At 41.4% G+C, this 22,496-nt stretch overlaps 1 protein-coding gene across 1 annotated transcript in view; it reads right to left on the reverse strand.

Moving 5' to 3' along the window:
* serinc5.L (serine incorporator 5 L homeolog) overlaps nucleotides 1–22,496 on the reverse strand; it is a 37,309-nt gene continuing 14,813 nt past the window's right edge. Inside the window, exons 2-12 of the mRNA XM_018265545.2 lie at nucleotides 21,253–21,420; nucleotides 18,160–18,338; nucleotides 16,815–16,897; nucleotides 13,221–13,314; nucleotides 11,730–11,941; nucleotides 11,501–11,596; nucleotides 6,647–6,773; nucleotides 4,316–4,382; nucleotides 3,894–3,933; nucleotides 3,657–3,804; nucleotides 1–1,068 (exon numbers count right to left, since the gene is read on the reverse strand). Coding sequence (XP_018121034.1) covers nucleotides 921–1,068; nucleotides 3,657–3,804; nucleotides 3,894–3,933; nucleotides 4,316–4,382; nucleotides 6,647–6,773; nucleotides 11,501–11,596; nucleotides 11,730–11,941; nucleotides 13,221–13,314; nucleotides 16,815–16,897; nucleotides 18,160–18,338; nucleotides 21,253–21,420 — 1,362 coding nt within the window. The 3' untranslated portion in view covers nucleotides 1–920. The remainder of the gene's footprint in view (nucleotides 1,069–3,656; nucleotides 3,805–3,893; nucleotides 3,934–4,315; nucleotides 4,383–6,646; nucleotides 6,774–11,500; nucleotides 11,597–11,729; nucleotides 11,942–13,220; nucleotides 13,315–16,814; nucleotides 16,898–18,159; nucleotides 18,339–21,252; nucleotides 21,421–22,496) is intronic.

Below are 22,496 nucleotides of genomic sequence, written 5' to 3' on the forward strand. Positions count from 1 at the left end.
AAAAGCTAAATAACCCCCAAAACTACAAATAATTCAAATGAAAACCAATTGAAAATGTGAAAAACCCCTGTAAGGACATGGGTGGCCATATAAAACAACTCAGCTCAAAGGCTAAACAAAGACTGTTTTTGCTTATAGGAGCTTTGTGCAGCCATCTTGTACCACTACAACTCACACACACGCTGATAGTGTACTTGGAATACAGGAATACTCTGAACCAATCAACAGCTGGACTAGCAAGTAGCACAAGGGGCAAGTTTAAGGCTAGGATGCCAATAAATCAGTAGCACCATATGAAACAACAATATGGAAAATTGTCATTTCTCTGTCATTGTCTCCCATTTATCAGAAATTATGCTGATTTTTATAAGGGTGAACCTATCGCAAACCTTCTAGAATCTCTTCAAAAATCTTCAAAATAAAGGCCTTACAGAACCCCCAGGAATATTTACACCCCCCGGCCCTTCAGACAAACATGGAGCGGCATTGTAACATCATCAGCCCAGAAACACTTACCTGTAACAGCTAATGGACACACAACATGGAGAAAGTGGGAGAACTGTACTGTACAAACAGACCATTATAATTAATGTCACCCCTCCCATATGTATCAGAGATGTGTTTCAGACAGTAACAGAGTTATTTACATGTTACAATTACACAGGCAGTTGTGACACACGAACTACAGGGAGGCTTCCCCCCTCTCACACACGGGTTTGGTTTAATCATTAAAAACAAAACCGGTTTTGCTCTCGTTCTAAAGAGCGACCTGTGACCTGCACAATATATTATGGCTTTTGGAGAAATCCCCCATATTGACCTTTTATGCCACTTTAAAAAAAAAAAAGACAAACATTTGAAACAATGCAGTCGTGTCCAATCAGCATGTAACAGTGTCACGCGTGATCTTCTGGGAGTCGCTACACGGAATATTCTCTGGTTGGGCAGCAGAGAGGGGCGACCAGAGTCCAGATGTAGAGCAGGATGCACACCCAGCAGGAAGCCATCTTGATCCAAAATGGAGACCAGCTGCCAGAAAACAGCTTTTCTATTTCTGCGTTCCTGTAGCTGGGAACAAACAATAAAATGCATGTGAGATGGAAAGCACGTCAGGCAATGAGCAAACCAGTTAGGGGCTTTTCTGTTTGCCTGCCAGCTCCAATCTGTCCATTTGTTACTTGAGGACTAGTTTAGGGGCAACTTGAGTCTATGTAACAAGAACAGAATTCCTGGCCAACTAGGTTTCCTGCTCTTTGGCGAGTGAGGCCTAAAATACTTATAAAACAATAATTACTTAACTATACTTATTATTCTTACTATAATATTTAGACACAGCTGAGGCAGAACCCACACAGCCAGTATAAGTGTAGCCCAAGGTTTGGAATGGCACATCCACAAGCTGAATGAATCCACAAGCTGAATGTGGTTTAGGAGAGAATTACAGTTTAAAAGAGAAGGAAAGCTCCAATTGATGGGAGGTGCCAAATGTTAAGGCACCCCCCTTGGATTGTAATGACTTACTGGATACCCGGGACACTTGTGAGTGCGAATTCCGCTTTCTCCCTTCCTCTTTTTACACATAGGAGTGCATGCACAGCAGAGTTTTAACAAGCAGGACTTTAACACTCTACTGTACATGTGTTGGCCACCAGATTCTGAAGAAGAAGAAGGGAGGAAGAGGATCGCTCACTAGTGCCCTGGGCCAGTGCAATTTTCTGCTAACATTAAAAGATTATGGGGGTTATTTATTAAAGGTCATGTTTGTGAGGTTTTTTTTCTACCTTGAATAAACTCCAATAATCGAGTTTTCAAGTGAAAACCATCGTAAAACACCTGAAAATCATAAAGACAAAAAACATCTTCAAATGTTTAAAGGGACCTCTGCCATTGACTTTTATGTGATTTCAACAGGTTTTAGCTGGAGTATTTTTGGATTTGGACTTTTAGCAGCTTCGGGACATAATAAATCTCCAAACATTTTCGTTTTTTAGTAAAACTAACCTTGAAAAACTATTTTTAGAGAAAACATAACTTGACTCTAATAATAAATAACCCCATATACAGTGGTGTGAAAAACTATTTGCCCCCTTCCTGATTTCTTATTCTTTTGCATGTTTGTCACACTTAAATGTTTCTGCTCATCAAAAACCGTGAACTATTAGTCAAAGATAACATAATTGAACACAAAATGCAGTTTTTAAATGAAGGTTTACGTTATTAAGGGAGAAAAAAAACTCCAAATCTACATGGGCCTGTGTGAAAAAGTGATTGCCCCCCTTGTTAAAAAATAACTTAACTGTGGTTTATCATACCTGAGTTCAATTTCAAAGGTTATAAAGCCATTTCTAAAGCTTTGGGACTCCAGCGAACCACAGTGAGAGCCATTATCCACAAATGGCAAAAACATGGAACAGTGGTGAACCTTCCCAGGAGTGGCCGGCCGACCAAAATTACCCCAAGAGCGCAGAGACAACTCATCCGAGAGGCCACAAAAGACCCCAGGACAACATCTAAAGAACTGCAGGCCTCACTTGCCTCAATTAAGGTCAGTGTTCACGACTCCACCATAAGAAAGTGACTGGGCAAAAACGGCCTGTATGGCAGATTTCCAAGGCGCAAACCACTTTTAAGCAAAAAGAACATTAAGGCTCATCTCAATTTTGCTAAAAAACATCTCAATGATTGCCAAGACTTTTGGGAAAATACCTTGTGGACCGACGAGACAAAAGTTGAACTTTTTGGAAGGTGCGCGTCCCGTTACATCTGGCGTAAAAGTAACACAGCATTTCAGAAAAAGAACATCATACCAACAGTAAAATATGGTGGTGGTAGTGTGATGGTCTGGGGTTGTTTTGCTGCTTCAGAACCTGGAAGACTTGCTGTGATAGATGGAACCATGAATTCTACGGTCTACCAAAAAATCCTGAAGGAGAATGTCCGGCCATCTGTTCGTCAACTCAAGCTGAAGCGATCTTGGGTGCTGCAGCAGGACAATGACCCAAAACACACCAGCAAATCCACCTCTGAATGGCTGAAGAAAAACAAAATGAAGACTTTGGAGTGGCCTAGTCAAAGTCCTGACCTGAATCCTATTGAGATGTTGTGGCATGACCTTAAAAAGGCGGTTCATGCTAGAAAACCCTCAAATAAAGCTGAATTACAACAATTCTGCAAAGATGAGTGGGCCAAAATTCCTCCAGAGCGCTGTAAAAGACTCGTTATCGCAAACGCTTGATTGCAGTTATTGCTGCTAAGGGTGGCCCAACCAGTTATTAGGTTCAGGGGGCAATTACTTTTTCACACAGGTTTGGATTTCTTTTCTCCCTAAATAATAAAAACCCATTTAAAACACTCATTTAAAAACTGCATTTTGTGTTTACCTGTGTTACCTTTGACTAATAGTTAAATGTGTTTGATGATCAGAAACATTTTGTGTGACAAACATGCAAAAGAATAAGAAATCAGGAAGGGGGCAAATAGTTTTTCACACCACTGTATATAATATTTCGGTGACATATTCACACGTTTATCTTGATAAAGGTGTGAATATGTGACGAATTGTTGATTTTTGAACAATAAAAAGGATGCCGAGTTGTTGTGGGAGAGGGAGTGGAGAGAGAGAATATAAAGGGGAAATAAACTTCCTAGCATCTTACTGGAACCAGTTGGTTACAGTCATCATCACGTAGAAGGTGCCCAGAAAGAACACAAAGTGAAAGTAGGAATAGCTGTAAACTGTGGCCTTTTCTTCATCGTAACCAACTTCTTGGCCTCCTCTTTTCTCTGTCCGCTCCTCTTGGTCAGCTGAGTTTTAATAGAGAAACTTCACATGTAACTAGATTCACCTCTGACAAAATATGGCTGTTAATATATTAAGAAAGTAATTTAATTACCTCCATCACTGCGTGAGCAGCAGAAGCAGCAGCGAGCCACCTACAAGACATAGGCAACACCATGATTATTCTTTACGTACACACGCCACATTATATAGTGAATAAAGTACCCCCTCTTGTAAAATATAAGGATATTATAAGTTACCGAGGAGTTTCATGACCATATAAAAAACACGAGGCTGAACTCTGAGGTAACTTCTAATGTCCTCATATTTTGCAACTGGGGGTACTTTATTTATTATAATACACAAATTTCAGTGAGTCATGTGACAGAAATGACATCAGAACTCACCGTTTATAAGGATATAATTTACAGGATATTTATGGCTTTTGTGTATTATATATGACTATTCACTGGTCTACAAGAGAACCTGTGGAGAACCTAGAAGTATTAATACAGAGCCCGTGGGTCACAAACTTACCTCTGTTTCAGGTGGTGTGTACCTTCCTCTCAGCGCATCAGAACTGGAGCGGGTTGTGGAGGTTAGACTGCAAAGAAATAACACATGAGCTGTAGGGTTTAGTCTAAAACAGATGTTATCACTAAATGTAGGGAGCGAGGAAATGCACTGAAACGGATGAATGTTGCTTTACCCTCTGCTCTGCAGTGAAGTGATCAAAGCCACAGTTTATAGAGGAAACCTGCACAGCACAGTCAAGATGAACAGACACTGAACTTGGATTAATATTATCCTGACCTTCCAGGCACTTTGGTATATAGTTGCTGTTATGTGATTAGAAAAATAAAACTATGATTGACATGCGCAAATCCTATGAGTGTTCCATTCCTACTTATATTGATAGAAGAGATAGGATATGGGCTATAAATATGCTCAGGATTCATTATTAGCTGTGCGCGGCTTGTCTGACCCTCTTTCCTTGCCTTCAGCAGCAGCAGATGAACTAAACCCTAAAAATGAATATGGCTATAAATGCCATGCTCGTATAGTCAACTTATTGAGACAGTGTAAGGTTCAGTAGTAATGATCCAGGCCCTCACAGTTTTTACAGGAGCTCCCCATCTTCAGGCGTGGATTTCTGATAAGGGCGTCTGGAGGCCAGCGTCCTCTGGTGCCCCCTCCCTCCTGCAAGATTGCGTAAGATTTGCGCGTATGCCCATATTATCTTAGTGGAGCACTAAGCGTCTATCACGCTTAGTGCTCCAGGATCGCAGCAAATACACCTGCGCTGGGTGGCTTGCCGCCCCTTCATTTTTCCGCCCTAGGCCAGGGCCTTTGAGGCTTCGCCACAAATTCAGGCCTGCCCATCTTGGATTTTGTTAGAAGTGTCTACGACATTGCACATGCTCAGTGGGCTCTGAGCAGCTGTTGAGACGCTAAGCTTAGGGGTCGTCACTAATTATCCAGCAGAAAATGAGGTTATTCTGTAATATAAGATTATGCTACAGGGCTTATTAAATGCTGATGCTAATTGCACTGGTTTCAGAGCAGGCATGTACTAATAAACTGGATTACTGCATAATCAGCCTTATATGTTGACATTTTTGTTCTTATATAGTAGATACACTGTATCTTATGCACCATCTGTCCCTAAGCTCAGTAAGTGACAGCAGCACAGAGCATGTGCAGTGAATCAGCAGAAAAGAAGATGGGGAGCTACTGGGGCATCTTTGGAGACACAGATCTTTACTGCTAAAGGGCTGTGGTTGCCTTGGGCTGGTACAGAAGCCCAAAACATAATGTACAACATTTCTAGCTACTTCTTTATTTATGCTTTAGTTCTCCTTTAAATACACATGTTTTTTGTTTAAGAAAAATGACTATGATGAAACAAGCGACACTGCAACCCCGTTGTAAAAAGATGCAAAAGCACACTGGAGTCTAGTCGTCATTAATCAGCTATCCAATCATACAGCAGCATGTATAACTTGTTTCCTTAAAGGGTGGTTCATCTCTAAGTTAACTTTTAATATGTAATAAAATCGCCATTCTAACCAACTTTTCAGTTTGTCTTCATTATTTATTTTTTTATAGTTTTTTAATTATTTGCTGTCTTCTTCTGACTCTTTCCAGCTTTCAAATGGGGGCAGGGCTGGAACTAGGGGTAGGCAGAGTAGGCACGTGCCTAGGGCGCAAAGCTGAGGGGGCGCCAGGCACGTACCTGCTCTTTCGCCTACCCCATGTCCGGTCCCGTGTCTTCCTGGCCGCAACTAGTAAAGTGTGATAAAGCGCTTGCGCGCATGTGCGTAGTTTCGCACATGCGCGCTGCCACGTACTTTCGCGCATGCGCGCTGGCACGTACTTTCGTGCATGCGCAATTCAGCACACACTAAGCCGGCGCCGTGGCCGGCCAGGTTGCCTAGGGCGCCTGGCCGGGTTGGCCCGGCTCTGAATGGGGGTCACTGACCCCATCTAAATAAATGCTCTGTAAGGCTACAAATGTATTGTCATTGCTACTTTTTTTTACTTTCTTTCTATTTAGGCCTCTCCTATTAGTATTTATTCAAATCAGTGCATGGTTGCGAAGGTAATTTGGACCCTAGCAACCAGACTGCTGAAATTGCAAACTGAAGAGATGCTGGATAACTCAAAAACCATAAATAATAAAAAATGAAAACCTATTGCAAATTATCTCACAATATCACTCTCTACATCATAATAAATGTGAACTTAAAGGTGAACAACCCCTTTAAATAAAGCATAAACCCAACACACACAGTATATTTTTTCCCTTTGGATATCAATGACAACATAATCCCTCTGTGCATCATTTCTTGCCGACCCCGTGCTTACCAGGAATGTAAAATGCAGCAGAAGAGAATGATAGTGCCCAGTATGGAGACAAGCTTTCCATCTTGGTTAAGATCCTTGCTGAAGCTGGGCACACAGATAGTGACGTTCTTTCCTGTTGCATCCAGCACTACACATGATAGACAGACAAAAAAAAAAGAATAATTGGCTTTATTTCCAGGAATCATTCTGACATGTTTGTTAAGAGCCGACGACTAGAAATTAGACCTTTATCAACGAAAAAATGTCAAAGATCGGTGCTTTTTTACAGAAAAGGTTTCTCTTCTTACATCAAATAATTGTGAGAATTTACTAATTAGTGCAAACTGTGACTTTTTTTTTTAAGGCAGGTCGATACTTGAAAGCACAAATGAAAGCACAAATGGAATCCAGTTACAGTATGGAAGCTGAACCGTCTGACAGACAATGCAGGGCCACTGTTCTTGGGGTACATAGAGCACAGAGAATTTAAAAAGTAAAGCCATACTTTAATTACAGACCCTCTGCACTGGCTCCTTTTCCATTGTAGCAGCCCTACTCCACTTTCTTGGAACTGAATAAGCAGAATAGTTGCTTCATTACTTTCCCTGGCACTTTAGCAAGTCGTTTAGCATCATTGTCGGTAATGTACACAAGCCCAGCAAAGCCCAATGACCAGGAATCCATCATCACGCAGGAAAAATAGAGTATCGACCTGCATGTGCAAAGCCCTGCTCAGTCCATTCTACAACAAATACTGTGGGGGTGTAATGACAATTCCAGGAAAATATTTTCTAGACTAAATTCATCTTCAGGGTTGGTTCATTTCATCCCCTTTAACTATACAGCAACGGGGAACTACCATATTGTTTCCTCATTTTATTTGAAAAATAACTCCACTCAAGCAACTTCAGTTCCCTGGGGGCTCTCTGTGGGAGATAAGGAGGATAATTTATATTGCATTTTACCCTACCTTCTAAGTTACGGCTGGGAGTATGGCAAAGGGTCATTATCTCCCCCCACTGGAATGAAAAGTGCAGTATATCACCTTCACTATCCTCCAACATTGACACTTTAGAGTCTCATGGGAGTAAGGCTGTAAAAATGTACTTCATGCCCAATAATACTCAGATATATGGTACTCTTACACCCACAGACATTGGAATGCATGAAACATTTCAATTATTTCTTCTGTCTGGCCTGACTAAATAGCTAGGATCATTAATCACAGGGACAATTTAGTGATTGGAATTCCTGATCAATGTGGTAATAGAATATGGGGATAGAAGGAAAAGAATATAATAAAGCCTGATATAATATAACTTGTCTGCCAATAAAACCTATCCTGGTTGCTGGAGTCAGTACCATATGCCCAACACATTTAAAGGAATTGTTCAGTGTAAAAATAAAAACTGGGTAAATAGATAGGCTGTGCAAAATAAAAAATGTTTCTAATATAGTTAGTTAGCCAAAAATGTAATGTATAAAGGCTGGAGTGATTTGATGTATAACATGTCAGTCAGAGCACTACTTTTCAGCTCTCTTGGTTTACACTGACTGGTTACCGTGGCTACCAGGCAGTAACCAATCAGAGACTTGAGGGGGGGCCACATGGGTCATTTCTGTTGCTCTTGAATCTGAGCTGAATGCTGAGGATCAATTACAAACTCACTGAACAGAAATGTACCATGTGGCCCCCCTTCAAGTCGCTGACTAACTCAGAGTTATAGAGCTGAAAAGCAGGAAGTTGGATTCTGGCTGTTTTATTAGACATCTGTTCACTCCAGCCTTTATACATTACATTTTTGGCTAACTAACTATATTAGAAACATTTTTTATTTTGCACAGACTATCTATTTACACAGTTTTTATTTTCACACTGAACTATTCCTTTAAGTTAACTTAGAGAAACAGATAGGAAATTCCTTTCAACTTAAAGGGGAACTATCGCGAAAATGAAAATTTAATATAAGCTTCATCATACTGAAATAACTTTATAAATACAATCAATTAAATATTCTGTACTGTTTCTGAAATAATCAAGTTTATGTTCACTATCTCTCTCTCAGCATCTGTTTCTCTTCATTCTGTCTTCATGCAACAGTTGGGTGTCAGATATTCATTGACAGTTACATCCAATATATCTTATAGGGGGGCTCCTTTTGCCTACAAGATGTACTAGAGCTCACTCCAACCATCATGTCTCTCTACATGCAGGATTTGTGCAAAAGTCAATTATTTTGTTAGATTTTGTTTCCACTGGAATCAGTTATTTGAGTGAGCTCTAACACATCTGCTAGGAAAGGGAGCCCCCCTATAAGATATATTGGATCTACCTATCAATAAATATCTGACACCCAACTGCTGCAAGAAACAGAATGAAGAGAAACAGATGCTGAGAGAGGGATAGTGAAGATAAACGTGATTGTTTCAGAAACAGTACAGCATATTTTTTTTTCTTAACAATACTTTTTATTGATTTTCCTACAACAATACAACACAGAAATAAAGATGGGGGGAGGGGGGAAAGGGGTAACAGTCCCGCCTGGGATTCACTTGTATTTATCAGGATATGCATACATTTCTCAAGTTAGCATATACATTTCAACTTGAGTTCAAACATCCTACACGTTTAGACCTTCAGCATCAGTCCATGGCCTCCAAATTGTTTCAAATTTTTCCGGACAGCCCCGTGCCAAGTACATAAGTTTAATCATAGGCAAAATATTATTAAACTTGAGGTTTCCACATTCCCAGCGTGGGTGCCTTAGGCCCCATCCATCTCAGAATAATACACTTTTTTGTGTAGTATAGCAGTCCTCTAATGAGAAGAGTCATATACTTGCCCACAACCACTCCCTCCAGCACCCCAAACAAACATCAGTAGGGAGACAGCAATGGGGGAAGGGCCAGCTGCTCTGATAGATAGGTTGTGACTGCTCTCCAAAAGACATTGGACATTGGCAAGGACATTGCCAAGTCACGTGTAGGAAGTCCGCCTGTCACTTCTTACTGATCTATGACAGTTGCTATTATCCCTTTTACCAAATCTGTGTAGTTTGGTGGGTGACAAATAAACCTGGTGCAAACATATGTACTGTCTCAGTCTATCTCGGGAGGATACCAGAATATGGTATAGGTTCTCGGTCACCTCCTCCCATTGGTCTTCTCCCAAATGCCCTAGTGTGTCCCGCCATTTAAGGAAGGTTCGGTGAAATGGGGCTGTTGGGGCTCAGACTAGCAGCCAGTAGATCTGAGATGTGAGCTTTGCCGGTGTCTCGTAACTTACAAGCCTCAACAATGGATAGTCCTCAAATACTAATGACTGAGAACGAAATTGCCTAGTAAATGCCTCTCTTAGTTGAAAATAGGAATGAAGTCTAGGGTTACACGGTATCATATTGTCCCGGAGGGTCACATATGGGACAAACGCGTCCTCTACCAGCACATCCTTTTGTTTTTTTATGCCCCCAACTGGCCACTCTTGAAAATTAGGGAGATCCACAAAATGGATAAGATTAGAGTTCCTCCAAAGAGGTAGGTTTGGGGATAATAGTGGGGGATCTACTCCTGTTATGCGTAATGATGACGTCCAGGCCTTGTGCGTTGTTGTTATTACCGTCAAATCTTTAGGAATGTCTGTTAGTGCTCTATATGGAACATTTTGCATGGCTTCCAGGGAGCCCAGAAATGAGGCCTGTAGTTGTATATTCGGGTTTTCAGCACTAGGCACAAGCCACCAGTGAACATAGGCTGCCTGCGCCGCCAGGTGATAAGCCCTGAGACTGGGCAGCGCCAGTCCCCCCACTACTATTGGCGTGTACAATGTCTCTTTAGCTATACTGGGGGACTTATTGTTCCATATAAAGGTCAATGTGTATATGCACTGAAGAATTTTGGCCACTCTTCCCCATAGCGTGAGTGGTAAGTGCTGCCACGCAAGCCCTTGTTAATGTGTGAGAGCTGTATGTTGGCGTATAGTCTCCTGATATTTATATCAGTGGCTTTTTGTGGCATAAACCCAGATTGGTCCGGCTCTATAAGAGTGGTAATGACCTTAGCCACTCTAGTGGTCAAAACCTTGGCAAGAATTTTTGTGTCTACGTTAAGTAGCGATATTGGCCTATATGCTCCACATTGGCCCAGCTGCCCTGCCTCCTTTGGTATAACCACAATAATCACTTCCTGCATAGTTTGGGGGAGTTGGCCTTTTGTTTGGGCATCAGCTAGAGCAGGGATCCCCAACCTTTTGAACCTGTGAGCAACATTCAGAAGTAAAAGGAGTTAGGGAGCAACGCAAGCATGAAAAATGTTCTTGGGGTACCAAATAAGGGCTGTGATTGGCCATTTGGTAGCCCCTATGTGGATTGTCAACCTACATAGAGGCTCTGTTTGGCAGTGCACCTGGTATTTATGCAACCAAAACTTCTCCTCTAGGTCACCAAGCCTGGAGTTCGAAAATAAGCCCCTGCTTAAAGGCCACTGGGAGCAACATAAAAGGGGTTGGAGAGCAACATGTTCCTCACGAGCTACTGGTTGGGGATCACTGAGCTAGAGTATCATGTAAATGTGGGTATTGGCTTTCGCTAAATACCAGTCAGCCAGAAACCCGTCTGGGCCAGGTGTTTTATTTGGGGGCATTTCATGTACTGCTAGTGTTAGGTCGTAGTGAGAGATCGGGGAGTCAAAATACGCTCTCTGTTGGGGGTCTAGGGAATTTAGAGGTGTTCCTGTTAGGTAGGCAGTACAGCACATTTAATTGATTGTATTTTAAAAGTTTCTTATTTCAGTATGCTGAAGTTTATATTAAAATTTTATTTTTGCGATAGTTCCCCTTTAATGAGCATCTGGAAAAAGACAGCCAAATGGGACACCTACTGGTTTCTGGAGGCTTGCTTGACAAAGAGGAGAAGGTCAAGTACATTACGTAGCAGCTGATAAGGCCCGACTGCAGCAATCCGGAATATGGCTGACCTGTAACAAGAGAGAAAATGGCTGAAAGAAAATGCTAAAATATTTCATATTTGCATGTGTGGCACTTTGCACACTGCATTGGGAATTGACCATGAACATCTCTGAGCATGACTCAAGATCCCACGTCACTTACGTTTCTGTACACAAGGCAAGATGGCCACTAAGGAGACAAGAAGGCACAGACCACCGTTGACCCCAAGCAAGATCTTGTTGAGCTGGCAGCCGTCTGGATGAGTGTAGAAAACCGCCAGTAAGACAAGAGCGCCCACAGCAATGGAGTACAGGATAAGAGTGACCAGAGATAATGCTGCGTACCACAGTTTATTGTGGGCTGTCCCAGACATCCTGGGAAGAGAAACAGAAATTAGAAAATGCCAAAACAGAGGCATATCTCAGAAATAGTTTTGCATTATAATATTAATTGTAGAAGGATGCTACAGCTCTCTGCTCCCTGATGCACACTGCAAACCAACGGCATCTCAATGATTTGTTTAATGAAACCATATGCTCATGGCATCCATGAAACCATCACAGCCAATAGTTTTCATTTTTCTTGGTTACATTTGGAATGAATAGGGTTAACCAGCTCTTTTTTGGTTTCCAGCTCAGGCACTTCATTGGTATTTGTATTAATTTCATGTCTGGCAGCCCCCGCTGTATTTGCAGTACTGAATGGAAAGCACATGACAAGCTTCCAGCCAACTCTAACACTTTATCATGATTTTATACTCTCCATCTTTTCCAGGATTCTAAAAAGTGTAATGCAAACTCTTACTAACATGACTGAATAGTCACAGGAGAGATACCTATTCCCAACCGCAGACTGGCCAGAACTACATGACGCTATTGTAACTGTAACTGTCATACAGTATCCAGAGACACATACACTATTCCCATTGCACAGACATAATGTACTCCTAAAATCAAATCAGTCACAGCAAAGGGTGAAGGGAGGTGATATACGCTGCTAATCGAACGATTTAGTTTACAAGAGCAGCTTTGATTCCCCTGTTTGGGCCAAGAAATAACAGAATCCATAGATTTTTTTGTGATTAAAACAATAGACAATGTATGTTCAGCACAAGGTGTATTAATTGAACTCATCTTAAAATATTATACATTTATTATAAAATTGCCCAGTTGTGCTGCTAATGATTACACAGGAGGTGCCGCTGCAGGGGTCTGTATCTCACGTCAGTCGCAGCTATTTATGCAGCACTGCAGGTGTGCAACTGTAGCCCCTACCAGAATGTCTGCTTCAGTGGGAAGCAGAATAGTGATCTGCAGAGGGGAGATTTCATTAGAATTCACCCAGTTCAATGGCAGATCTATATCTCAGCAGATTAGGGATGCACCGAATCCAGGATTCATTTCGGGATTCGGCCCTTTTCAGCAGGTTTCGGCCAAACCGAATCTGAATTTGCATATGCAAATTAGGGGTAGGGAGGGAAAATGCTAAATATTTTCCCCTTCCCAATGCAAATTAGGATTCGGTTTGGTATTCGGCAGAATCTTTCGCGAAGGATTTGGGGGTCCGGCTGAATCCAATATAGTGGATTTGGTGCATCCCTACATCAGATATAGAGCCGCACAGTGTTCAAGTGCATGACGTTCAGGAACTCACCAGTTTTTATTCCATTTATGTGCAAACTCCACCAATAGCATGAGCTGGATGAGCAGGAATAGAAACCCAAAGGCTGCGCCCACATAACGCCAAACTAGAAAAGGGGGGGGGGGAAGAAACCAAAACACATTAAACTTCTTCGGATGTTCATTCAAGTGAATTATAATATTGCATAATAAAGTAATAATAATACCATTTACTGGCCATTTATTTTAAAGCACACAACTGACTGGTTGCTACGGGTTAGCAGACCTAAATGTATCCCCCCTGTATTCTTCTCAAGATATTTGATGGGTTTTACTTGCTCGGACTGTCAGCATTGTTAATCTGCTCCAGATTCTAGGCACGATGACAGCATGGATACACTTAAAGGGGTGATTCACCTTTAAGTTAACTTCTAGTATGTTTTAGAATGGCCAATTCTAAGCCACTTTTCAATTGGTCTTCATTATTTATTTATTTTTAGAATTTTTAAATGATTTGTCTTCTTCTTCTGACTCTTTCCAGCTTTCAAATAGGGGTCACTAGCCCCATCTAAAAAGAAATGCTCTGTAAGGCTACATATTTATTGTTATTGCTACTTTTTAGTACTAATATTTCTATTCAGGCCTTTCCTATTCATATTCTAGCCTGTTATTCAAATCAATGCATGGTTGCTAGGGTAACTTGGACACTAGCAACCAGATTGTGGATATTGCAAACTGGAGAGCAGCTGATCAAAAAGCCAAATAATTCAAAAACCACAAATAATAAAAAATTAAAACCAATTGCAAATGGTCTCAGAATATCACTCTCTACATCATACTAAAGTTAACTCAATGGTGAACAACTCCTTTAAGGAGGACCAACCAAACCACAGTTTGACTTGGTTATGTGCCTACAATCGCTACAGCAGAGCACGACAAAAAAAGGAGCTTGGGGTTCCAAGAAATACACTCCCACACTGCAAGTATAGCACATAATTATATTAGTGATTCCATTTTCCCCAAAATTACACTATTTTACATAAGGCTTGTATTTAGCCTCTAAATCTGTTTGATGGCGGTTCCCCTGTAAACACCGAGCCTTATACAAATGGTTTAGTGATTATGTCACTAGAATGAATTAGAGAAGTTGATTTTATTCTGGTGTCAGTTATTTGTGGTCTTTAGCCAATCACAAGCCCCCTGTGCCTCGTGCAAAAAATGAAAATTATTAAATTGTTTGGGCTCATTCTAGGTTCAGTGCCAAATATAACTTGTAGTGCTAAATGAAACACATGGGAATAATAATATACATCACTATTCTGCCAGAGAGACAGGGAACAATGCAGCACATGGGGTTATATTACAGAGTCCATTTGGTTCTATTTATATACAGGAATAGACATGAATCAAGAATAAACCACGGATGGACGGCGGAAAATAGCTTCAGGGAAACATATTTTACACATATGGGAGACAGACAGAAATAATCATCATCATACGTGTACTGAGTGAGAATACATTCAGTAGGACTGCATACTAAATATAATGTGTTCTATAGTCAAAATAAAGGGAAGAAGAAATGTGCTGGAACACTTTCCCTCTAACAGTGTATTGTGAACACATATGCCGGCCCCAAATTTATAACTGTTTAAATATTAATGGTTATTAATTAATATTAATGTTAACTGGGGCACATCTCATTCTGCAGTTACTGCAGTTAAACAGAAGTACTTGATGTTTGTTGCCTTATCCCAATCAGATGATGATGTAGAAGGGCACTCCTTATATCTGCTACTCTGCCACATCAGTAAGGAACAAATATAAAGATACTGGACACTGTATTCCTATATATAATGTCATTTTTATTGTCAATTCTGATATCACAGATAAACGTTGCCCTTATGCCCAAAGTCTGGTTACTTGCATATGAAATAATGAGCAGCAACTCAGTCGGCTGTATTTCTTAAGTGCTGTAGTTCCCATAATATGACCCTAAAAGACCCAATAGGTACTATTTTTAATATGCTAATTTAATAAAGACTTTTTTAACTGGATAATAATTAAGCAATAATTAAGCAATAATTCCTGCCCTTACCCAGGATGATTGGGATGAGGCAACAAGAGCATGTACTCCCTGTTAAACTGCAGTATGATGACAGGTTAAATCACTATGGCATTTTTCATCAGCTCTATATCACCCCTCTGAAACAGAAGGCTATGAGGAAATGCCCAAATGATAACTGCCCCAGGTGTAGGGTTTCCTTCAGCTAAATTCTACCATATTATATGGGCTGGCTTTTCTGTGCAGACATTCTTGTGATGAACTTCACAAAATTTGGAGTTGCTGGTAGGAATAGGGGCTTGGGTCCACTACCCACACCTACGGAAAGCATTTTAGGATATCATCAGGAGAACACACACTCCTGCATGCGCTCTCCTAACAAAGAAGTATGCAGACTCGTCTCTTATTATTCTCACATATCCAAAGAAACTGCAGTCACACCTCCGTGCCACCCACATTTGCTGTTGCAATCTCCCCGCTTGTGGCTCATTCCTCAGCCCTCCCTCCTCGGTATTCAGCCCACCCTCCTCAGCCCTCATTACAAAAGCCCTCATTACAAAAGCCCTCTGTCCACAGCCCTCCGTCCTCAGCTATCAGCCTGGCTTACGAACTGAGGTCTGAGCACGGAGGGCTGAGTAAGGAGCGCTGAGAGGTAAGGAGGGAGGGCTGAGGATGGAGAGCTTTTGTAATGAGAGCTGAGGAGGGAGGGCTGAGAGCTGAGGAGGGAGGGCTGAGAGCTGAGGAGGGAGGGCTGAGAGCTGAGGAGGGAGGGCTAAGAGCTGAGGAGGGAGGGCTGAGGATGGAGAGCTTTTGTAATGAGGGCCGAGGATGGAGAGCTTTTGTAATGAGAGCTGAGGAGGGAGGGCTGAGAGCTGAGGAGGGAGGGCTGAGAGCTGAGGAGGGAGGGCTAAGAGCTGAGGAGGGAGGGCTAAGAGCTGAGGAGGGAGGGCTGAGGATGGAGAGCTTTTGTAATGAGGGCTGAGGAGGGAGCGCTGAGAGCTAAGGAGGGAGGGCTGAGGATGGAGAGCTTTTGTAATGAGGGCTGAGGACCGAGGAATGAGCCACTAGGGGGAGAATGCAACAGCAAATGTGGGCAGCACTGAGGTGTGACTGCAGTCTCTTTGGATAAGTGAGTATAATAAGAGACGAGTCTGCATACTTCTTTGTTAGGAGAGTGCATGCAGGAGTATGTGTTCTCCTGATGATGTCCTAAAATGCTTTCCGTACACAACCCCATCACTCAGTGAATGCAAAATGTATTCCTGACACTATGATCTGTGATGCATGAGTTGTAACAAGCAGCTCTGCCTGCAGGTAATTGTGCTGCTTGACGGGTGACAACCCAATGCAGTTTGGGTTGCTGTTTTATTTGTATGTTATAAAACCTAATAAATTTCAAAAATTAAATAAACAAATAATGCCAACCCCAGCCATCGAGTTGCCATAAGAGGAGTAATCACCAAGTATCACATTAAAAGACAAGGAATGGTGGATTCAATGACAGATTCTGGAAACTAAAAGTTTTCTGCTCACAATAAGTTATCAGAGCATTGATGGAACTCCTACCGTTTAAGAAAGTGTCTTGGTCAGGAATGAAGAATGCTCCGGAGCACATTGCTATCAGCACCACAAATTTGATAAACCAAAACCTAAAATTAAATACAGAGAGAGAGATCACTTTGGCACACAAACACATCATAAACTATTTCTGGGCTTACTCATATACTCATAGGCCAGAGGTGATGGCTCAGTTCTACAGTACAGGGAATTTTGATGGAGTGTAAATGTTTTACTGCATTGTTAATTTCTAATGAAATATATTTTAATGTAAAATGCACTTTCATTTTAGCAGTGTGTGTATTTATTTTATGTTTATTAGAAACAGGTGCCTCTGCGACATCTGGAAATACCTGAACATTTCCAAAGCCAGGCGGCTGTACGAATTAGCTCTGAGACTCGACTCAATTCACTTAACTCTGTAAGTGCCAATTACCAGCAGAAGCCTCTTCTCTATCTGTCCTGCAGGCTTAATGGCACTTACAGGGTTAGGGATATAACACATTGGGGTATATTTATCAAAGAGTGAAGTTAGAGATTGCCACAGTCCACTAGTGCAAAATTCCACCACTCTCCATTCCTTTCTCTGAGATTTTTAAAAGAGTATTTATCAAGTGAAAGTTCATCCTTTGATAAATACGCCTTTCAAAATCGCATAGAAATTAATGGAGAGTTGTGGAATTTCACTCTAGAGGACTGTGGCGATCTCTAACTTCACTCGTTTATAAATATACCCCATTGGGTGATTCCATCTGGAGGAAAACATCGGTGTACAGAACAGCTCTGTCTGCCTGTTATTATGATTCTACTGAATGGAAAGCCAACTGAGCACACATGTAATGGCAACAGGTGGAACTATGAGCCAAAATACTCACCAAGCTCCCTGTGGGACATCTCTGTGTGCATTTAATAAATATATCAAGTCTAATCCTTGGAAAATAACTATTAAAGCTTGGAAGAAAATAAAATAGTACAGGTATGGGACCTGTGATCCAGAATGCTAGGGACCAGGGGTTTTCCAGATAATGGATCTTTCCATCATTTGGATCTACTAGAAAATCATGTAAACATTAAATAAACCCAATAGACTGATTTTACTTCCAATAAGGATTAATTATATCTTAGTTGGGATCAAGTACAAGCTACTGTTTTATTATTACAGAGAAAAAGGAAATCAATGTGGATTATTTGGATAAAATGGAGTCTATGGGAGAAGGCCCTTCTGTAATTCAGAGCTTTCTGGATAATGGATCTCATACCTGTATACCCTTTAAGGGCTAGTTTCCTTTAAGATGAAAATGGCAGCGATACACGCAGACTCCAGCCTCCCACAGAGAGGAGACAGAGTACTTACCCATTATGAATGTAGGCTCGCCAGCTCCTACTGTTCCTAATAAACAGCGTTAAGATGAAGAGGATGAAGAAGAAGCAGGCCATCCCAAAGCAGACACGGTACACAGCAGAGTATCCCAATAGCTTCTCACATTCCAAGCCGGCCTGGATGTGCTCACATATATCTTTATGAAAAGGAATCTGCCGGACAGAATGATAGGATAACATGTCACTAAATCACATTCAACAGACAGGAAGGGAACATAACACTTTCCCAAAAAAGGTTATCATTGACTAACTACCCAAAGAAGTGCAAGGTGGCGGATAAGAAAGATTGAGTTAGGAAACTATTGCCTATAGCAGGGGTCCCCAACTTTTTTTTACTTGTGAGTCACATTCAGATGTAAAAATAGTTGGAGAGCAACACCAGCATGAAAAATGCCAAATAAGGTCTGTGATTGGCTATTTGGTAGCCCCTATGTGGCAGGCTACAGGAGACTCTGTTTGGCAGTACACCTGGTTTTTATGCAACCAAAACTTGCCTACAAACCTATAATTCAAAAAAGAATCACCTGCTTTGAGGCCACTGGGAGCAACATCCAATGGGATGGTGAGCAGCATGTTGCACACGAGCCACTGGTTGGGGATCACTGTCCTATGGAAATGGCTCCCCCCCCACATACGGTGTGCAGGGAGGGTCTCTTTCCCTTCACATTCTTTGCTGCCCTTTTATATCCCCTGTGCTCGTTATTCAGCCAGACCGTAACCTTCCAGCAGGTTCATTTACTTTACTTGAAGCACTGGGATCATTTTTAAGAAGCAGACAAAGGATGATAAATTATTTCATTAATTGTGGCTTTGGATTAGCAGCATAAAAATATTGTAAAACACAGTTATTGTGTTATGTACATTCACTTGTGACAAGCGATTGAGTGAAATCAATACGGATACATTGGTGTATAAGTGGCAGGTATTGATCTGCTCGGGTCACACGAGGATAAGCTGCCGTGCATCTCCCAGTCTCGCCTCTCACCACATCCTCACCAGTGTTTCCATCTCTGAACAGAGAAAAGAGTGTTTGTTGCCTGGACTGAAAGCAGGTGAATTATTCACCGCAAGACTCGTACTGGAAAATTTAAATTTAATATGTCCTCCCTGTTATTAAAATGAAAAAAACTTCTAAATCGGATCAATGCAGAATTATGTACCGTTTCTGAAATAGTCAAGTTATTTTTCAATATATCCCCCCTCTCGGTAATCTCTCTCTCTCTCTATTCATGCAGGAATCCTGGTCAGATTTTATTGATAGTTATATTAAATACAGGCGTGTGCGCTTATTGCCTTGATAATGTACTAGAGCTAATGAACAAAATAACCGACTCCAACACAAAGCTGCATATATAGAGAGACATGAAAGGGGGATACTGAAGAGTAACGGACATTTACATTCACATAGCGGTATTTCAGTGAGATATGGCCTATATTACATTTTCATGATAGTCCCACTTTTACATACAGAGTTAAAGCCATAAGGAAGGACAAAATGGATGACAATAAGATATATGGCTTTATTAGATCAATTAAGATCCTGACGTGAAGCTTTGCCTAAGCTGTAACAGTATCAGGCTGGCTGGACACAAACTTGCATATGGCCTGTCCCAAACATTCTATGGTGATATAAACCTATGACAAAAGTCAAGCATTACAGGAGAAGGAAAGGTAGTTTTTATTACCTATCTTAAACTGTTGCTTGATTGCACCCCTCCTAAACCGATATAACGTCACGAGGCAATTCGTTTTCCCGCACTTACACCGCGCCATCAAAGTTTTTCCCCGTCACTGAGTTTGCGGCCACCATGTTGGCCCTGTACGTGTGTATGTCACATCCTTTGTCTCCTCGTTGAAAGTGCGAATGCGCAAATTGATACCTACCTCATGACCTCTCACGACATGCGTGCAATGTCATCCACACAATCTAAAACATATTGTTTTCAGTGCTGCATCTCTCTGTGCCACAGTACGTTTTACACTCGCTCGCATGGAGGAAGTAAAGTGATCTCGGGCTTACAGAATTTCTACTGGGCATGTGCGAGCCCTGATAGAGACGTTTTTGATAGCGAGAGGGATGTCTTTTTTATTATATGCACCAAGCAAAAATGGTTACTCGGATCTTGAATTACAGCTAAAGGGAAAGACATATAGAGGTCCGATTCTTGTAAGTAACTCTCCCCTTTGTGGACAATAGTGTATATACAACTTTGTTTTTCACCTCTGCTTCTCCTTTAAGGGCAGAGCACTGTCCTAGGGTGGAGTAACATTGAGAGGAAAACAGACAATAAAACTATGGCAGCACAGGGAAGTTCAAATGGGATGTCTAAAAGCAATAACCTTGAGGGTAGTTTTGGTTGGAAGGTTGATTAAAGAGAAGCAAAAAACATTTTAATCCAGAGAAGAATAGAAAGGGTATTCTTATCGCTTCATTTCTTATAACCTGCAATACAACTACTATTTTGGGACAGCTAAGGATTCTGGGAGTTATAATTTCCAGTAGGAGATAACCTAGCTATAGTCTTAATGTTAACAGTTGCTAACAACCTGTGTTGCAAGTAGCCCACCATGCTTGCGTATTCACTACAATAGAAGCATATCCTAGTGCAGTGATCCCCAACCAGTGGCCCGTCAGCAACATGTTACTCATCAATCCCTTGGATGTTGCTTCCAGTTGCCTCAAAGTAGGTGCTTATTTTTACATTCCAGGCTTGGAGGCAAGTTTTAGTTGCATAAAAACCAAATGTACTGCCAAACAGAGTCTCCTGTAGGCTGTCAGTTCACATAGGGTCTACCAAATAGCCAACCACAGCCTTTATTTGTCATCCCCAGAGACTTTATTTCATGCTTGTATTGCGCCTCAACTCTTTTTACATTTGAATGTGGCTCACGGGTGAAAAAAAAAGGGTGTGGGAACGACTGCTCTAGGGGGTTGTGAATGTAGGCGTTAACGTTTATAAAGCTGATGTGCTGAGACTGCAGCATTTTTCACCAATATAACGTCCATTGCTTTAGATTCTCCATTTCTCTTTTGCACGGCTGCATAAAACGGTAACAAGGAACTCACGTTGTCTTTCATGAAATCTGCCACAGTTGGGGACATCATGAAGGCGCAGGTGACTGTCACTAGAATGAAGAAGAAGGCGTACATGAGACGGGTAGCTGTAGACTGCTTTATTCTGGGGCAGAAGGAACAGCAGAGGGCGCAGGCTGCAGACCCACAGCAACAGGCCACCTGGAAGAGAAGGAACACGTACTGTATGAGTAACGGAATGAGACAGATCTGATGTCACTGATGACACAATGTTAATGTATTTAGTATAACATTTAATTTAGGGTTCAAGTGCAAACTCCTTGCATGGCATCTTATGTAACCTTGGTATCCACCCAACTGCGGGCACTGCCAACTCTTCAAGGGGTTGGGCACCTTTAAATTAACTTTTAGTATGATATAGAGAGTAATATTCTGAGACAATTTGCAATTGGTTTTCATTTTTTATTATTTGTGGATTTGAGTTATTTAGCTTAGGGGTACCCTCCTTCCCCCCTACATTTTCTTACATATGGCACCTAAACTATACAGTGGGCACATGTATAGGGCAAAATAACAAGTCTATTTTATTTTATGAAGCTTTCCCAGGATTGTGTAGTGTAATGTATTTGCTGCTACACATACGTCCATTGTAACGTCGCTTTGCTTGACGAATTAACGCTAACGCAACTTCGATACCTTATGCCTACCTGAGCGCATCTTCGGATTTTATCGAATTAGCGGCGCCCTGACGAAAATTCGTCTGGCGAAGTGCAGCGAAGCCAACACAGGCGCAACTTCGAAGGTAAGTAAATTTGCCCCTAAAAGTTAACGTAAATGTGAGCCACCCCTTTAGTGATTTTTTTTTGGCGCTCCTCTTCAGAAAAGACGACACGGCGACGATCCATCATGCGGTGCTCGATTTCTCCTCCCAGGCTTTCTCCTATAAGGAAAGCAGGGTGGAGAAATCGAGCGCCGCACAATGAATCGCCTTTTCTGAAGAGGAGCGCAAGCGGAGTTTCGGTAAGTTATTTCTTAATAAAGACTTAGCGATTTAAAAGTTTAATTGTCCTTGTGGTTTTTTTTCTGTTCTATACTAACAAAAAAATTTATAAAAAATAAATAAAATTGATGTTACTGGTCCTTTAAATTAACTTGCAATTTGCAGTTGGTTTTCATTTTTTATTATTTTTTTTTTAGTTATTTAGCTTTTTATTTAGCAGCTCTTCAGTTGACAATTTTAGCCAGGCTGTACAGCTCTGGGTCGGACACATGGGACA

The sequence above is a fragment of the Xenopus laevis genome, chromosome 1L (assembly GCF_017654675.1).
Source record: "Xenopus laevis strain J_2021 chromosome 1L, Xenopus_laevis_v10.1, whole genome shotgun sequence".
NCBI classification, from domain to species: domain Eukaryota; kingdom Metazoa; phylum Chordata; class Amphibia; order Anura; family Pipidae; genus Xenopus; species Xenopus laevis.